The sequence below is a fragment of the Apteryx mantelli genome, chromosome 4, assembly GCF_036417845.1.
Source record: "Apteryx mantelli isolate bAptMan1 chromosome 4, bAptMan1.hap1, whole genome shotgun sequence".
NCBI classification, from domain to species: Eukaryota; Metazoa; Chordata; class Aves; order Apterygiformes; family Apterygidae; genus Apteryx; species Apteryx mantelli.
The window spans coordinates 26,364,553-26,381,972 of record NC_089981.1 but is presented as its reverse complement, the minus strand read 5'-3'; the positions used below and the strand labels follow the sequence as shown (position 1 = coordinate 26,381,972).

Sequence of the window (17,420 nt, the reverse complement as noted above, 5' to 3'; positions counted from 1 at the left end):
GGAATAGATATTTCCGTGCTTTATACAAGGAATCACAAGGAACTTGTGAAAGTTGCAAGCTTGGCAATTTCACAGAAATATTTTTGTGTTTCTGACATCTGTTTTATTCTTATATTGTATTTTTCAAAAAAACTCTTGTGCTTTATCGCACATCAAAATTAATCTATGCTACCAGTGCTACAATAATTCTTCTAGCGCCAATGACTTGAGACACACAAAGAAAGAGTGGAGGAAGAAGTAAAACATGAGGAAACATCCAGCTTTCAAAGGACTATTAATTATACATTAGTTTTATATTATTAACTATTAATAAATAGCTAACCACAAGAACCAGCCACCGCAAAGCCCTCCTAACACTGCTTCCAGAAGGGTTCTGCTGTGACTTGTACCTTGCCCAACACGCAGCAATGTTTACCCACAGGATTGAGTAATGCTGATCATGCCCAGCCTGCATTCTCACCTTACCGGGCAGGCCGAATTTTGGAGCTGACCTTGTTGCTAATCTATCATAGTATGTAAGTCCCAGCCTTATTAAAGACTTTCATGCCAGCCTCTCATATCTATATTTTAGGTCTCTGATCTCTCATCTCAGCAACTTCACACCTTTGCACTAACATTTTCAGAGGAAAATACTTTATTACTTCTTGACATTGCCTTCCCACTGTGTCAGTTGTGGATTTTAAATGTATTTATTTTGTGTCCCTGGTCCTCCTTTGCCTTAATATGCAGCTTCTTGAGTTCGCTTCTGATTTCTTTATGTTTAACAGGGAGGTTTTCCTACTGAAATACACTGCTATAAGGCTAAGTTTATAATATGCCTTGGGGGATAAAGAAGACCAAATTGACCTTTTTTATGCTCTAATTTCCTACACGTATGTCATTTGATTTCATTAGGAAACACAGCATGAAACTGATAAACCCAGTGGCTTTGTTCTCACTAGCAGTTACTGTAAGCATTTTAAAACTATGGCAAATAGCCTAAGTGTTCTCCAGTCTCTGCTGCTGATTAACAAGACTGATCAGCCTTCTGTTCATTCAAATAGCTTAATGAACTCAAATTTGACTGCACTGAACAGTGTGGACTATGAGCATAAACCAAGAATGGTCTCCTAAAACTAGAGCCCAGGAAAGGCAATTCCATGGTCAGACGTAGTTCCATCATGCCCTAAAATAATTCAACAGTGGCCCACTACGAAACATATTGCTTCCCAGTGCCTGTGTCCATGTGCTCCCCCCATGTCAGGGCAAGACCCAAGTTTGTAGCACCTGCCCTGCTTCCTGCACACTTGCTTCTGTGCCGAGGAAATGTGGACAGGTAGCCCCACCTGGACCCCAAACAGTGACGCCACATATCAGAAACTAAATGCAGTCAGGTAGAGCAAGCTCAAAAGTCCACTCACTTTGGACTTCAACTATAGAAAACGTAGCATTTGCTCACTGACTGAGGACTTTCCTATGTCAAATGATGGCACTGACATGTTTTTCAGAACACTTTATTGATGTGTTTGGTAAACTTTCAGAATACTTTATAAATGACAAAATGGAAGGGTCCTCACAAATATGTAGTATCGCTACTACAAAACAAAACACTTACTTGTCTGTGCTCTGATCCTGAAATGTTTTTATATGTTTCAAATGATGAAAGAAAAATTTAAAATGAAAAGAATCCTAGTAACAGAGTCACCAACATATTAAAATAATTGGCTACAGCAATTTTAATAGTACAACTTCTGCATTTCTCATCGTGTTATGGGAGATCCTTTTGTTTGGCTTCTTTCTTGCAAGGCTTGGGAAAATTACACAGATTATTATTTTTTTTTTTAAAAAGGGACATAAAAGGTGGTCCTGAAAGCAGCCCAGCGAATGCAAGCTGTTTCCTCCCATCTTTCCCCACACCATCTCACAGTGAATAAAGAGAGTCTGTGTCTCTAGCACAGATTTCCTTGAGGAAAAAAAGAGGTTTGCATCAGTTTCTGAACACAGTTGCATGATAGTGCTGCTGAAATTGCTTTGCATTTAGGTCAAATCTTGAAAAGAGCTTTAAGATACTACCAGCTCTGAAGATGTTTTATGGGAGACGCTTCAAGTATACCTTGCACATTGAAATAAGGCACTAAGGAGACTAAGGGGAAGCCAATGATTCAAGTCATTGGAAAACAAACTCTGTGGTATTTTATCTCTGATTCTTGTAAGAACAGAAAAGGTGATAAACAGGTGATAAAGAACAGTGAACTTTCAAAGGAACAAAGGTATCGAGGAAAACCCACAGCTCAGCTGTAAGTGCTTTTCAGATGGACAACGGAACACAGGCAGTAGGAGAAGGGAAAGCAGGAAGATAATGTGGCAATTAGACTGAGTCCTACAGAAGAAATTTCATCATCAAAACCATTTCAGCATTCCCTATTTAAAAAAAATAGGATTTTTAGGACTACAAGCGTAAATATGCCTTTCCAAATTTTCTTTTCTAACTACTTAGTAATGCTAGTTCGACTGTGTTTTCTCTCTCTTCTCTGTGAAACACATCATAGCACATTTTTAGAGCTGTACAAGTAATAGAATTGCTGTATAAGGAATTTAGAAACTGAACAGGTAATTTATTCACTTAACTGGCAGTCTGAGAATGCCGATACATGTTTTAATGAAACTGAAATATACAAACACTAATAATATAACTAATATTTTATTATTTTAAAATATTCTTCGATTTTACCCCAGCATTATTTCATTATAAATGCTTGAAAATATTCCATAGTCAATAAGCAAGACTGACATAATGTTACACTGACAGGTTGTCAAAAAAATTGCCATATTATTGCTACAACAAACTATATCAGTGTATGTTGTGAGCTGCATAACAGACAAGAACTCGATACTAGAAATCCTTTGAATAAATAGAAGTACTAAGGCAACTTAGTGACTGTCTCTCTGCAGAACTTGTGTAACCAGGGGTTGGTTCAGTTCTGCAATCCTTGTTTAGCTTTTAGTTGGACAAAATTTATCTTTTTTTATTTCAGTGGCAGTTTGCCCTGTTAATAGCATATTGTTGTTAATATAACTGCCAGCTCCTAGTAGCCCTGCACAGAAATAAAATTGCTGCTGTTATTAATATCCCCAGATAGAGGATTTGCAAGAGTATGCAAAGGGGGACCTCTCCTATTAGCACAGTGGCACCGACTGGGTGAACATGGCTCCTCTACGTTTGCCAGCGACTGCCTGAGCTTGAATCAAGCTGAAAACGGAGGCAGGTGCTGGCTGCCCAGAGAGGTCGGGAGCTCAGAAACCATTTTCCCAGCAGGGGTATGTTTTGTGACACAGCATCCCAAAAATGACTGCATCGTCGTATACATCCCTCCCCTCCATAAGCACAAAACCTCCACTTCTTTTACAAAAGAGAAAAGAAGTGAAAGGTCTTGCCTGCTGCATACAGCTATCTTTCAGCATTCAGCTCTGTCCTTTTATTTACAGTATCTAATTCTATTTATATTTCCTGATTATCTAATAGAATTTACTCTGACCTAAAGGAGACATTAATTTTTTACTCAATACTTTACTGCCATGTGGCTCTGTGTGTGTGTTTGTGGAGAGGATGTTGCTCATGTACATTTAGACAATTAGAATATATATTTTTCCTATTATTAATTAATTTCAGTTGCATACTATCTGCTGTTCTTTTTAAAGGCAAGACATTGCTTACTGTCAGAAATGTACAGTCCAAAAAGGCATTCTTGAACGTTTTATTTTGGTAGTGTAAAGGGGTTTAAAATAAATAAAAGTAAATATTCAAATACATTTTGTATTGCAGGTGGTAGCAGTGGCTCCATGCAATACAATATGGATGAAAGAAATCCAGAAGTTAATTTCTTTAAGACGTACAATATAATGACATAGACACTTCCAGATCTAGGCTTATTTGTGTCATACATAACACTGCCTGACCTTTTTGTGATTATTTAAATTCAACCTAATTTAATAATTATTAGTATTTTATTTTTCTATATTGATTGTTCAAGTTTAGACTAGAAAAACAGTTAAAAACTATGGACTTTGGGACAGACACTGCAAGATCCTAAGTACTGCAACCTCCAAGGATACACATACATTTATTTTTCAAGAATATATGCCATTACCTGCAGATTAATCAATGCAAAATGATCATGCAATTAAATATGACAGCCAGAATTGAAGTTTAAAGCTGCAGATCATGATTTTCCTACTCCCTGTGCTGCTTGAATCTCCCACACCGTTACAAAAATATAATTAGCTTTAGATTTACCCACAATAAATAACACCAGAACATACCTTGTGCTACCAACCTGAATTTAGAAAGTAACAGAGGCCACCTCAATGTTTTGAGTTTATGGGATCTTTCAGACACAAAGCCCTAACAGAGTTTCCCAGGCAAAAGGCATCAGGAAGGATCATCGCTTACAGTGAACTTGGGCTTTAGCTTGACAGACCTCTTCCTTATGGTGGCTTTCGGGGACAACGGCATGGTGTCCATAATGCTCTTGTCCTCCTCCAGTTGCCTAGCAGTGCACGAAGGGGTGGGCACTTTCACCGTGTTGCCAAATTTAGAGTAGTCCACGGAGTATCGCCCATCTTCCTCTGCCACGATGGGCACAAACCTTTGGCCCCAGAGGATTTCGTCGGCCAGGTAGGAGGTCCTGGCTTGAGTGGTGATGCCGGTGGTCTCCACCACCCCTTCCAAGATGACGATGATCTCCAGGTCCTCGTGGTGGTGGAGGTTCAGGGGGGAGATGTCGTAGAGGGGGCTGTTCTTGTCTATCACGTGGTAGATGATGAGCGGGGAGACGAGGAAGATGCTGTTGCCCCCCACGGGGTTCTCCATCTGGATGTCGATCTGGTTGAGGGGCACCACCTCCCCCTCCAGGCTGGCAGTCTTCTTCACCACCTGCATGCGGATGGTGGCACTTATGATCATGCTTTTCCGGAGGTCGCCCACTCGCAGCATGAAGCAGAGCTTGCCCTCCCGCAGGGCGATGACCGCGTGCTTGCTGAAGATGAGGGTCTCGGCCCGGCGGTGGGCCTGCGAGGTCTTCATGAAGATGCAGCCCAGCATGATGGCGTTGATCACCAGCCCCACGATGTTCTGCACGATCAGCACCAGGATGGCGGCCGGGCACTCCTCCGTCACCATGCGGCCCCCGAAGCCGATCGTCACCTGCACCTCAATGGAGAAGAGGAAGGCGGAGGCGAAGGAGTGGATGCTGGTCACGCAGGGCACGAAGTCCGCCGGGGGCCCCGCCGCCCCCTCGCCCAGGCCCCGCTGCACCCGGGTGCTGTGGTCCAGGTCGCCGTGGGCGAAGGCGATGAGCCACCAGACCATGCCGAAGAGCAGCCAGCTGCAGAGGAAGGACATGGTGAAGATGAGCAGCGTGTGGGGCCACTTGAGGTCCACCAGGGTGGTGAAGACGTCCTGGAGGAAGCGGCCCTGCTCCCGGATGTTTTTGTGGGCCACGTTGCAGGCGCCGTTCTTGCCCACGAAGCGCGCCCGCCGCTCCCGGGCGCGGTACCGGGCGTGATCCGGCACATCCTCCGCCAGCCGGGTCAGCACATACTCCTCGGGGATGATCCCCTTCCTCGACAGCATGGCTCCCCGCCGCCGCTCAGCGCCGCGCCATGCCCGCTCCCGCCGCCGGCCGCCGCTCCGCCGCCGCCGCCGCTCCGCCGCCGGGGGCGGGGGGCCGCGCCGCGCCGCGCCGCGGGGCCGAGCGGCCGCACGGCGCCGCCGCAGCCCCCGCCGCCGCCGCCGCCGGTCCCGGCGCCGCCGAGGCGCTGGGGCCGCCAGGGGGCGCCGCCCGAGCCCGGCCCGCGCGCAGGCAGCCGCCGTCAGGGGCCGCTCCCGGCAACGGCCGCGCCAACGGCCGCGGCGCGAGCGCGAGGGGCCCCCAGCGCTGCGGGGGGGGGGCGGCCCGCGCGGGGGGCGCGCGTCGCCGGGTGACGGTCGCGGGAAGCGGTTGGTGGCGAACCGTTAAAACCGTTGGGCCGCGGCGCTGCGTGTCGCCGGTGCGAAGGTGGAGCCGGTGCCGGATGCCCCCCGGTGGGCGCTGCGGGTGCGTTTCTTTATCTTTTCACCTCGGAGCTGTCTGAGGGGTGGGGAGCGCTAGTAACGGGGCTCCCGCCACAGTAATATTAATGGTCTTCCCCCCCCCCCCCCCCGCCTTCACGAGAAATGATTTCTGTAAATGTTTTCTCGAGGGTAGGTTTTCTGCCAGTATCTGGCTTCTGTTAGGAGCAGTGACTTTGCAGGCTTGTGTGATTTCAGTTCAGGAAAATACGGTGTGAAATTGAAAACAAAATATTGTTGGGGATTTTTAAAAGGTCCTTAATGCAAAGGGGTTCCTGAAAGTCACATGTGCGTTTTAGGTAAATAGGAGGAAAGCTTTCCTCTAGTGAGTGATTCAGGCAGGCAGTGGTAAGAACTGTGCTTAAAGAGCCCCAGACCAGCGAGGAGGAATTACTGCTTAAACCCAAGAGCTGGAATTAAGGGCTCATCCCCACTCACATTTATGAAACTTGCTAGCATTGTTTAGTCTTGAATATGGAAGAATTTTTCTGAAACAAGTGAACTGATGTGAGCTACTGTAATGGCATTGACTGCTCAGGAAGATGTCTGCTGTCCAAATAGCAGTAAAAGATGCAAAGGAATCATCTAGTTGCATGTGGTTAACCCACAACTGACATGAATTTCCAAGAAAAAATTAAAATCACCAGCTGAGGCAACAAGAGACAGGGAACTACAATGTGTGTGTATAAATACATATATGTACATGTGTGTAAGGCTGTATCTTTGTGACAAGATGCATTATCTGAAAACACTGTGAAGGGATTCTTGCACTGTTTAGCACAAACAGCAATATTCTCGTTCCTGTGCTTATGCTAAATATTCTGATTTAAATACTTTGTTTCTACTTCAGTTTGGACACCAAAGTCAGTGAATTGCTAAAGCATCCTAGGATATTCTAAAAAGAGATTTTTCTTAAGCGTCAGTGGCTCTAAGACTATGTTTTTCTAATTGCATGTGTCCATGGAATTTCCCGTCAGTTGGGGCTCTGCAGGTGTTCTGCTATACCCTGCAGGCTGATTGCTTGGGCAATGCAATACTACCATGAAGGAAGTTGATGCCTGGGAGCCAGCCAGTAGAGGAGATGACTGAAATTAACTTTCACTGTCTGCTGCTAGACTGGCCCATCTGTGAATGTCAGAATTAATATTCCTGAATAATCTCTCTGAGCAGTCATTATAGGTCTTGTAATTAAATGATGACTGTTCCTTTAGCTTTTCATTTCTACTGTTTATGCATAAATTGTTGCGTGTCCTTGGACATACACATTCCCTTTGGGGGAGTCAGTTTCCAGTACACTTTTGTACCTCTTCCTCTTGTTCTGGGTTGCCTTTTTTACTGCTTGGATAAATAAAGCTAAAATGACAATGAGGTTCCCCAGCACCTGGCTGCCAGGCCTCTGAACTTAGCCAAAAGTGCTTCCTCCCTCCCTTTATCACTTTCTCCTTTCTCTCCTAGACATTTTGTGTGCTTGCTGTATCACCTGTACAGAACAAAGTATAAGTGTACACTGTAAGCGCTCTTTGTCTAAGTACATGGTTTATACACAATTATTTAGAAAAAGGATTGTATTTTTTATGCTTTTCTTTCTAAGCGTTTAAAAAAAAGTTAAATGGATGAAGTAATTTGAAGAGTTATTTGTGAAAGGCCTGATTCTCCACATTGTGGGAGCTCATAGTTACTTCCAGCATTTTAAAATGAGCATAAAGAGGCTCTCTAACACCATGCAGTACTCCCTGGCAACCTTGCACACTCTTTTGCAGAGGCGGAAATAGCTATTCAAGAGGCAGTCATGCCTTTGGTGTCTTTTTTAAATTATTTTCTAGACATTATCTTATTCTGTACTTTTTCCTCCAGAGGGCAGTAATTACATGAATGTAGAAGGAAAAAAATGTGTCAGAGAGGAGCATTTTAAAGAAAATAGAGTGGAAAGGAACCTGGCCTGGGTAAATTGTTTCATAGTCTGGTGCTAGGAAGAGCAGTGGAGCCTACTACAGGAAGGACTTTCACATGAACAGGCTCTCTGTGTTGGCTTTAGGAATTCTGAACACTGTAGCTCCAGAAGGATGTTTCCTTGTTTCCACTTCGGTTCTTTATTGGGATTGTCACTTGCCACTTACCTCCTTTTCCTTCACCTCTGATCACTTGTTGGCTGAGATGGGACAGCAAAGCAAGTGGCTTCTACTGAAGAATTTAGAATGAAAAGGAGCCCTGTCTCTGTGGATCAAGTGACAGATACTTAAAAGAAAAAAGTGACAGATCTTCTGTGTGAGCCAACATATTTGTGTTAAGAGCCGCTGAACAAATTGGGCTCACAGGAACAATCCCACACTTGAGGGTTGTAATATTAAATCATGAGGGGTAACCAAGTTTTTCTAACCACAAAATAGATTTTATATTTCAAAACTTCTTTCTTAACTTTTTTCCTGATTTCTCTTAATTTTAGCAGGTATCAGGAAGATAATGTTACAAGAATAACTATTAGATTAACATTAAGCTGGCATCATGGTATTACATTGCCTTTAGAAACACGCCTTTCTTTCAAAGGCTGCAAAGTGCTAGCCTGACATAAATTAAGCCTCTCAAAACACTTTGATGTATGAAGCAGGTAGATGGAAGAAAAGAGATCAGAGTTGGTTATTCAAGGTCATAGAGGAAGTCATGAGTGGAGCTGGGAAGAGGGGCTAATGTAGAAAGCACACTGCCCTTCTTGACTTTCCAGGAAACAGCATTGCCTTAGAAATGCTTAGAACAGGATGAAATGGCCACGGTAAGACAAGGTGTTTGTTCTAAAGAGCTTCGTATAATGGAAGCATTTACGGAAGGCAGCAGGGTAGAACAAGCACTGGTTGCATCTCAGTGGGCAGCCTGTCCACCCACACCTTCGGGACACAGCTGAGCCCCATCCCAGAGGAGAAGTGAGTGAGTCTAGACATGGCAGGCCCCCTCGGCAGCCTCATGCAGCTGCTCTGGGGCTTTCTTGAGCCCACTTTAGTGCAGTACTTTCTGTAGTAATGCTTCATTATCATGCTAAATATATTTGTGAGCCTGATTCAGTAGTGACTTCTGAAACTTCTATCTGAAGGCAAGAGAAGTTTAAAGACTCAGATAATGGCAATGAGCCTTCCCCCATCCTCTGGAACTTTACAGGTCCCACCACAGAAAAAATGTCTTGGACACTGCTCCTGATCACTGTTGAGACTTCAGTCCTTTGGAGTAAGGTGGCAGAAGCTCCCTTGGATTTGGCCCCATATAAACAGGATTAGATAAAATGTGCTGAGGAAATATGAAATGTATTCAGTCTGAGTGGCAGCGAAGAGGCCTCCATGTTCACACTTATTTATTCACCAGGGCAGTACCATTAAAACAAACAAACAAACCAGCCGCTCTTGGTAATGTGCCAACTCCCCTGTCCTACTCTCCCGCAGTGCTACTCTGTGAAATCTAAACCTTATTTACAATGCAAAATTGTGGCCCTTTGAGATCTAATACAGCCTTCTACTTCCAATATTAGTGATATGGTGTGTCCTTTGCTCCTTTGTATTCCTTTTCAGATAAGCTTGTGTCCAAATCACAGTCTCAAATCCCAGGTCCACTATTAAAAGCATATGAAGCCTCATTTTTCTGTATTTCTCCTCTTGCCATTAGGATTTAGGATCTTCCTCAGATGGCTGTAAAGCTTCTGAGGGGCTCTCCCTGCAGCACGAAGTTTGAGAAGTCCTGCACAGTGATGTGCTTTCCTTTACAGGATGAGATATCTGCCCGAGGCCAGTCCTGGGCAGCTAGAAGGCAGCACATGCAGTGCTGTGTGGGGCACAGCACGCAGCCCAGTATGCTCAGCATAGGGGCTGAGCATAGCTGCCCTTCTACACGCCCGGAAGGCTACAGTTACCTGTCTGATTTCTTTTCTTTTAGCCCTAATGGACTTCTGCTGTCTCAGGGTAAAAGCACGTCAATACTTCTGCAGCTAGTTTTTCTTTGAAGCTGCCCGGCAAAAACGATTGCCTGGAGGAAGGGATCCCTCCCAACTGCTCTTTTTTAATCCCTTCATCCACAGAAGGCAGTGATGGAGCTCATGTATTTTATCTGCATAACTGTATTCTACCTTCCCCACTTTTACTTTTGCTCATACTATACTCTCCTGTTGGTCATATCATCTCTGGCCCCAGTTTAATGCCCCTAAGTACTGTACAAGTAATAGCAGGCAGATGTTGCAAATACTGCACTGTGGAACTGGTAACAGTACTGTATTTAAACAACAACAGTTCTTCACTTTTCCCTTCTCTCTGCTGCAGTGCTAGAAGAGAATTAGTGCATTAAAAATACCACGTAGCCCATGAAAACACTGACCTCTGTTTCTAGAAAATAGTCTTTTAAAAATGGATTCCAAATTAATTGAGCAGACTAAATAGAGAAGAAAAACAGAAAGCAGTTTTCCCAAATGCAACGAATTCTTCAAAAAGGGGAAGAGGACAAAAAGGGATATGAAGCAAGAGTTGCTATAAAAAGAATGCCAGTGAAAAATTCATTGTAGCCTTCCATTGGATCATGGGCATTCTAACCACTTGGCAATTAATAAATCCTGGAATGATTGCCACAATAAATTGAAAGGGCAGGGGTAAGTAGTTGTCCAGCCACATCAGGATAATTAGAGTGTTTACAAGTTACCTTAATAAAATATTGTACATGTAAGTATACATAATTTATTGGGAAAGCTCACAGTGAATGAAGAAACAATGTGATAGTGGGTGAAACGTGAAACTAGGAGACAATGAGTCAAGTTCTCATGGCTCTGAGCTACAGAGAAAGACATAGTGTTTATTCATCAGATCTGGAGGGGTAATGTACAGATGAACTGGTATGTCTGCAGGACTTTGGAAATCATGTGCATTAAATACTGATACTGTATCACAAGCTTGCCTTCTCTTAGATTCTTCAGTGTTTGGGAGGGATTTTGGCTCAATTGCCTTGGGAATCAGTGCAATATGACACAATATGGGTTGAAGTGAGGCAGTCTAAGGAAGAGAAAATGAATCGGAGTATAGTTAGTGTTTTGAAGGCGTTGAAGGAGACACTAAGAGACACAAGCAGTAGCAATAAATCACAACATAAGTTTTACATATTTTATATTTAGATATTAAAGCTTTACAGTATCATATGATTAAAAGATATAAGCTTTTGAGAAATACCTTTGGTATATCATTTTCCTTCTGCATTTAATCAATAATGAGCGTTATCTACAGTAAGGCTATGATGCATAAAAAATAACATGGTAATAAAACAACAGGAGAGGCTTAAGAGTTACATTAAAAACTCCATGTTAGCTATGTATGTTTGATGTATATCCTGTCATATTTCATCCAGGTAGTTTTTTTTTTTTAAACCATATTTTATGATTCTTTGGTAGCAAAAAAAACCAACGTAGCATACAAAAAAGAAAGTACCTGGATAATTCATCAGTCCTTCAGATGGAGATATAGCTCCTTTTATTAAAAAAACAAAAATCTCAGTTTTATTATGAAATAATCAACATTTATTTACAAGTAATTTACATTTTTTAAAAAATATGAATAATATAACTGTACTTTTAAAATCTTCATATGTTTTTATTACTTATCTGCCTGTACAAAAGAAGCAAAGACACTGTCTTCTTGCTCTAGCAGAACCTCAGGCTTGTCATATTCCAAAATAAGCCCTCTCTTCATTACAATGACCAAATCTGCATTCAGGATTGTGTGCACGCGGTGCTGAAAAACAAATAAACAAAATGCCAATTCAGGATAGCTATCAAATATATTATAGGATAAGACAGACTTCCAGAAATGAACTTCCTATCAAGTTCAAGTGTGGTAAAGGCTACTTTTTCTCCATCCTAATTTACTATGCAAATACTAGATAAATAAATAAAGATAAATATGCAGACCAAGATCCATGCAGATATTCAAGTACCTACATCAAATTTAAGTACCTGAGTATTTTTGAGAATCTCCCATTAACTCCCTGTTCTGGAAAAATAATTGGGCAAATATACAAATGGCCGTATGGGTTCAGACTAAGGGTGTCCCTAGCCCAGTATCCTGCCTCCAAGAGCAGCCTTGAGAAAGTGGCTGGGGAAGAGTGAGAACAGACACCCAAGTGTGGCACTGCTCAGACACTCGCTCCTCCAGCCCTCAACTATTTCCAGCTCCAGGGGTTACCTGAGCCTGGTGTGGCCTGTTCCATAAACCTCAATGGACCTCTCTTCTGAGACCTTGTCCATGTTTCCACTTGAGCCATCATAAATGTTTTGCATCCACATCTTCTGGGCAAATGTCCCTTTTATATACTGATCATCACATGGCTCTATAGACCCTCTGACAGGCTTCTTGCCCCTGATGTGTTTGCAGGGTTCATTATTAGTTTTGATTCCATCTGGAAGCTGCCCTCATACTCTTTCTTTAGCCTGCCTTATTGTGTTTTCACATTTAACATGCCAGAATTTATGATCATTTCTGTTTTCTTCATTTGGATATGAGTTCAGCTTTTACAAGAATGTCTTCTTGTTTCTAATAGTCTCTTTTATTTGTTTAGCCATGCCAGTTTCTATTTATCCTTACTCAAGTCTTTCCTAATAAATGGCATGCATTGGCTCTGGGATTTTTGAATAAAGTCCTTCAGTAATTTCCATGTTCCCTGTCAGATTCAATTTTCAGCTTCTTCTTTTAGATTTTTTTTCTCCATTTTGGAGGGGGGAGGGGTTTGTTTTTTAACAAGCATCCTCATTTTTACAGAGTCCACCTTTTAAAGTTGAGTGCAGCTGTGCTGGATATTTTGGGGCTGCATTATTCCTACAGGGATATTTAATCTAAGAACTCTGTGGTCCCTGTTACATAGTCGCTCTTCACCCATAAGGTTCCTAATCAGATCCTGGGCACCCTCAGTACCAAAACAACTGTTGTATTTCCTTCTGTGGCTTCCTATCCAGCTGTTCCATAAAATAATCACTTATGGCATTTACAAATCTCATTTCTGCTTCAGTCCTTACATGACATTTTTCCAGTCCAAAGGAGGAGGAGGGGACTGGGGGGAATAAAATCTCACGTTCTGGTCGTACTTGCTGCCCTTGTCTTCCTGATCTCTTTCAGTGTAACAAAGTCAGTGCTACCGCCCTGGTCAAGTAACATAGATCCAATACTATATTCTTCCTATTCCTATTCTTCCTAAACACAGATTAAGAATATAAATATGGCTGTTTCTAATAAAATAAAAAATATATAAAAAAAAAATCACATGATGTTTCTAATACAGAGCATTCAAATACAGACATACCTGCTGTAGATTGCATTTATATTTGAAAGTTAAAGCAACCCCGGACCAAGTCAAAATGTTGTTTGTATGAAGAGTGCAGTTAAAACTCACTAAGAGAGTGGAAGGCTAGTAAACAGAAATTCCTCAGCCCATCCCCAAACAAACAAAAAGAAACATAAATGCAAAAGCAGCACAACTCAGAGTTTTCATGCAGAGAAATCAGGAAATTGTATGCTTATTATTCCTGTGCTTTTTGTGTATTGACACACTGAATAAATACAAAATACCACTAGATAAATCAGGATTTCTATTACATATTTGCAAAGTGAAAAGAAAATTTTGCTGCAAGAGTCCTGAATATAGATTTTTTGACTTAAGTGTAGTTTTTAAATGTTAAGAAACATAATGACTTTATTTCATTTCCCTGAAATACTTGTATTTTTAGAAAAAAGAGGACTGAAAGATATTTACTGGTTCTGACATATCTGTCGAGACAACTACTTTGATTCAGGTCAGATAATCTCTTTAATAAAAAAATTTATTTCTGGATACTTGAGATCACTGTATAATCACTTCAAGAATATGCAAACTTAAATTCAGTCACTGTTAACAGCAATAGAATATTTATTCTTAAAAGCTAGTAAAATGCTCATTCATCATTTCTTTAAATTCTTAAAGAAAATTGCTCTATCCAGTGGCAGAACTATTACATAATAATCCTTCAATTACAGAACACTAAAATTATGGCTTGAGAAAACTCATTCTTAGACTTCACAGTAATCAAAGTGAAATCATATTTGAAGTTTGCCTAGAATGGGCGACAGAAAATAGACCACAGCCTTAGATCATATTCCCTTAGAGTTGGTTAGACTTAACACCAAGCAACTCATTTAAGAAGCTGTTGTCATGTATTTAAATAAGAAGGTAGTTTCTGTATTCAGGTAGCTCAAAATGGAAAAGGAACCTAACAAATAATGCATTAACAAAGATTAATGGCGAAATTAAATTTGTTAACACTGACAGAAATTACCAAATGTAGCATTTCTGATTCTTGTTTGCATTAGAATGGTAGCAGAGATTGCACTTACTGCTATTGTTACCACAGTACGATCAGCAAACGCAGTCATAACTACCTTCTGGAGTATGTTCTCCTATGTAAAGAAAAAGATTTGTTGCTTTTAAAACAACAGAAATTACACGATAGACATACAGATAGCAGGGAAGCTTAAATAACCACTGATTATTACATGCTTTTATTAATCCTTTGTTGCAGAAATGAAAAATTAACTCCATGTCAGAACTAATTCAGAGCTGGGTCTCCAGTTAGACAGCGGTGCTTGCTGCTGCCACCCCCATTGCCTGGCTTTGCGTCTGGGCTTCAGTGCTGTTGTGCTCTCTGTGCTTCGGCCCGCAAGGGCCAGGTACCCTGACCTCAGCTGTACAGCAAAGGAAATGAAAGGGGAATTCACTGCGCTGCCAGGCCGCCTGCAAGCTGGCGCCTCTGCTGCGTGTTCTTCACCCTGCTGGAAGCCCTGGAATGTCCCACCACACTTGGGGCATCTAACACAAAGTGGTGGCAGGGATAAGCAAGGGGGTGTGCTGTACCTGGCATATTTAATAGTAGTGAAGACATTTAAGATAGTCTTAACATACATAGTTCTCACTCAACAAGTGCTCACCCACTGCTATTTAGAAAACGTTGCTGTGTACCAAATTCTGCCTAGAAATGTCATTAGCCCCAGATACCTGTATTCAGACAGATAACCCAAGGGATGAACTGTATGCTTAATGTATCAAAATTCAAAATGCATTTTATCGGGGCTGTGTACAGTATAATACTCAGCTTACTGACACTCAACACCAACGTTTTACAGAACTAAAAACTGTAGCTGTTTTAATAACCCCACTTCAGTTATATTCTTTACTCACAGAATACTGTAATTACGAAGAAGACTCAAACACTTTTTATAACAACATAACCAAGGAGAAAAGAACCTTAAGAATGTACTGTTCTATTTGGCTAACATCCAGGCAGCGCACTATTATTGTGTGGTTTAACCACTGTCTGTCAGTTTCAGGCAATTAACGCAATGATCTGTTGTGTCTTTTCTATGTCTCTGTTTATCTCCTTGGCCCTACTTTCAAGTCTTCTGCCTTCCTGACTTGTCCTGTCCACCATGCTGGGGAAAATTGTCTGCTTGCCAATTTATCCTTCACTGACCATCACAGCTGACCTTCCAAAGCATTGTTTACTTTAGGACATCGACCTGTCAATAAAAATAACATGCTTCATCTTCCCAATGCAAACGGTGCTTGAGTAACTATTAAACCACTAATAAAATGGTTTAAAAGCTCTTTAGACTAGTTAGCAGTGACTCACAACTGCCTGGACTTGCAAACACATCTGTAGCAAAAATGTTGTTTGAACATCACAAAGTAGATAGAATTGTCATCCCCATGTCTCATTTCATCTTAGCAGTTGCCTTCCTCTCAAAAAAAAGAAGGAAACACACTGTAACTCTGTAAACTCACCGTTGCCATGTCAATAGATGCTGTGGCTTCATCCATGATGAAGATGCTTGTCTTCCGCACAAATGCCCTTGCTAAGCAGAACAGCTGTCTTTGGCCTTGGCTGAAGTTTTCACCACCTTCTGTGACTATAGCATCTGGAAATGATACAGCAAAAATAGTATTTATGATGTGTATGTGCAAGTGTGTATGAGAGGGACAGAACAGAGTAGAGCCTATGCTGGGAATGTAATGCCTCACTTTCAGCATAAAGATTTTTTAAGTAACCTTTCCTAGGTCTGAAGCTGCTGGTGCCATCAATTCTGCCTGTTTTACTACCATCATTCAGTATAACCTGCTCTTCTGTCTCGTGTATTCCTTATATCTATTAGACATCAAGTTACTAAGGATGTTGCATATTCCCAAGAGTGAGTTTCTCTGGGACACGTTTAGCCTGGGACATTGCATGCCCGGTCAAAATGGCATCCTTCACTTTCTACCCTAAGGTTTTATTGACTTACCATTTTTAAGGTTTTTTTTGTACAGCCAAATGACTCATACCTTTAAGCTTCCTTTCCCGCTTTTGAAATCTTCCTGGACTTGAGTACTGTACTCCAAAATGAAAAAGAACATATTGTAGATACTGACTTGTCTACACCTTATTTGAATTGACTTGACCTATGAAACAATACTTGATATCAAAGACATACTGAAATAAAATAGCAATTTTACTGCTGACTTCAATAGAAACAGGATTCTATCCCACAGATACAGTTGGTAAGGGAGTTAGATGGATCCAACACTTTTGTCTGCAGGCAAGCGCTTGCTTTTTGCCACCTAAGAAGCTTTTTCTTCAGCAGCAATTGCTTTTTTTTAATAAATAGTAGATGTGAAATAGAAATGATGTGAACTCTGTAAGCAATTTTCTCAAGAAGAAAAGTGTTATTACCTAGCCCCCCAGGTAGCGCTTTCACCACATGCTTGAGCTGTGCTATTTCCAATGCTTCCCACAGCATGCTGTCAGTGCACTTCTTTTCAGGGTCCAAGTTAAACCTATAGTTATATGCAATTTAAAGATATCAGTCAATATCAGCTTCTGCAACATACTTCTGCTTTTACTGTGCTTAGAAACAAACTTGCAAATAATTGGAATTATATGCTAAATATTTGGGTCTGATTCTGATCTCCCACTGGTATCATGCCAGTGAATTTTGCAGACTTGATTAGCATTTATACCAGTGATTAATAGCAAAATTTGTCTCTTTCAGTCAAGCAGAAGGGGAAAGAGCTTCCTGTTCTGCAGATATTTTTGCAATTTCACTTTTTTTTTTCTGAATAAACTGAAGAATGGTGGTGTTTTACTACAAAAAGCACTGAAGAAAAAAAGCTGTGAACCGTAAGTTTAAATTAACATTCATTTTAACAAATGCCCAAATCTCTCCTTTTAAATCCAGTATGTCCATTTATTCTTTATTGCTATAGAAATGCTAAACAGAATTATCAAGCTTCATCCTGAATTATGAAATGCAAAGTGTTCACT

At 41.5% G+C, this 17,420-nt stretch overlaps 2 protein-coding genes across 2 annotated transcripts in view; both read right to left on the bottom strand.

The window, feature by feature from the left end:
* Nucleotides 1-1,491: 1,491 nt before the first annotated feature.
* On the bottom strand, nucleotides 1,492-5,635 carry KCNJ11 (potassium inwardly rectifying channel subfamily J member 11). The gene has a single exon (XM_067295515.1). It carries the CDS (start codon nucleotides 5,609-5,611, stop codon nucleotides 4,409-4,411), a length of 1,203 nt encoding a protein of 400 aa, XP_067151616.1. The 5' UTR covers nucleotides 5,612-5,635; the 3' UTR covers nucleotides 1,492-4,408.
* Nucleotides 5,636-10,906: 5,271 nt separating this feature from the next.
* The window catches only part of ABCC8 (ATP binding cassette subfamily C member 8), a 78,722-nt gene continuing 72,208 nt past the window's right edge, over nucleotides 10,907-17,420 (bottom strand). Inside the window, exons 36-39 of the mRNA XM_067295514.1 lie at nucleotides 16,830-16,933; nucleotides 15,905-16,038; nucleotides 14,461-14,523; nucleotides 10,907-11,832 (exon numbers count right to left, since the gene is read on the bottom strand). Coding sequence (XP_067151615.1) covers nucleotides 11,695-11,832; nucleotides 14,461-14,523; nucleotides 15,905-16,038; nucleotides 16,830-16,933 — 439 coding nt within the window. The 3' untranslated portion in view covers nucleotides 10,907-11,694. The remainder of the gene's footprint in view (nucleotides 11,833-14,460; nucleotides 14,524-15,904; nucleotides 16,039-16,829; nucleotides 16,934-17,420) is intronic.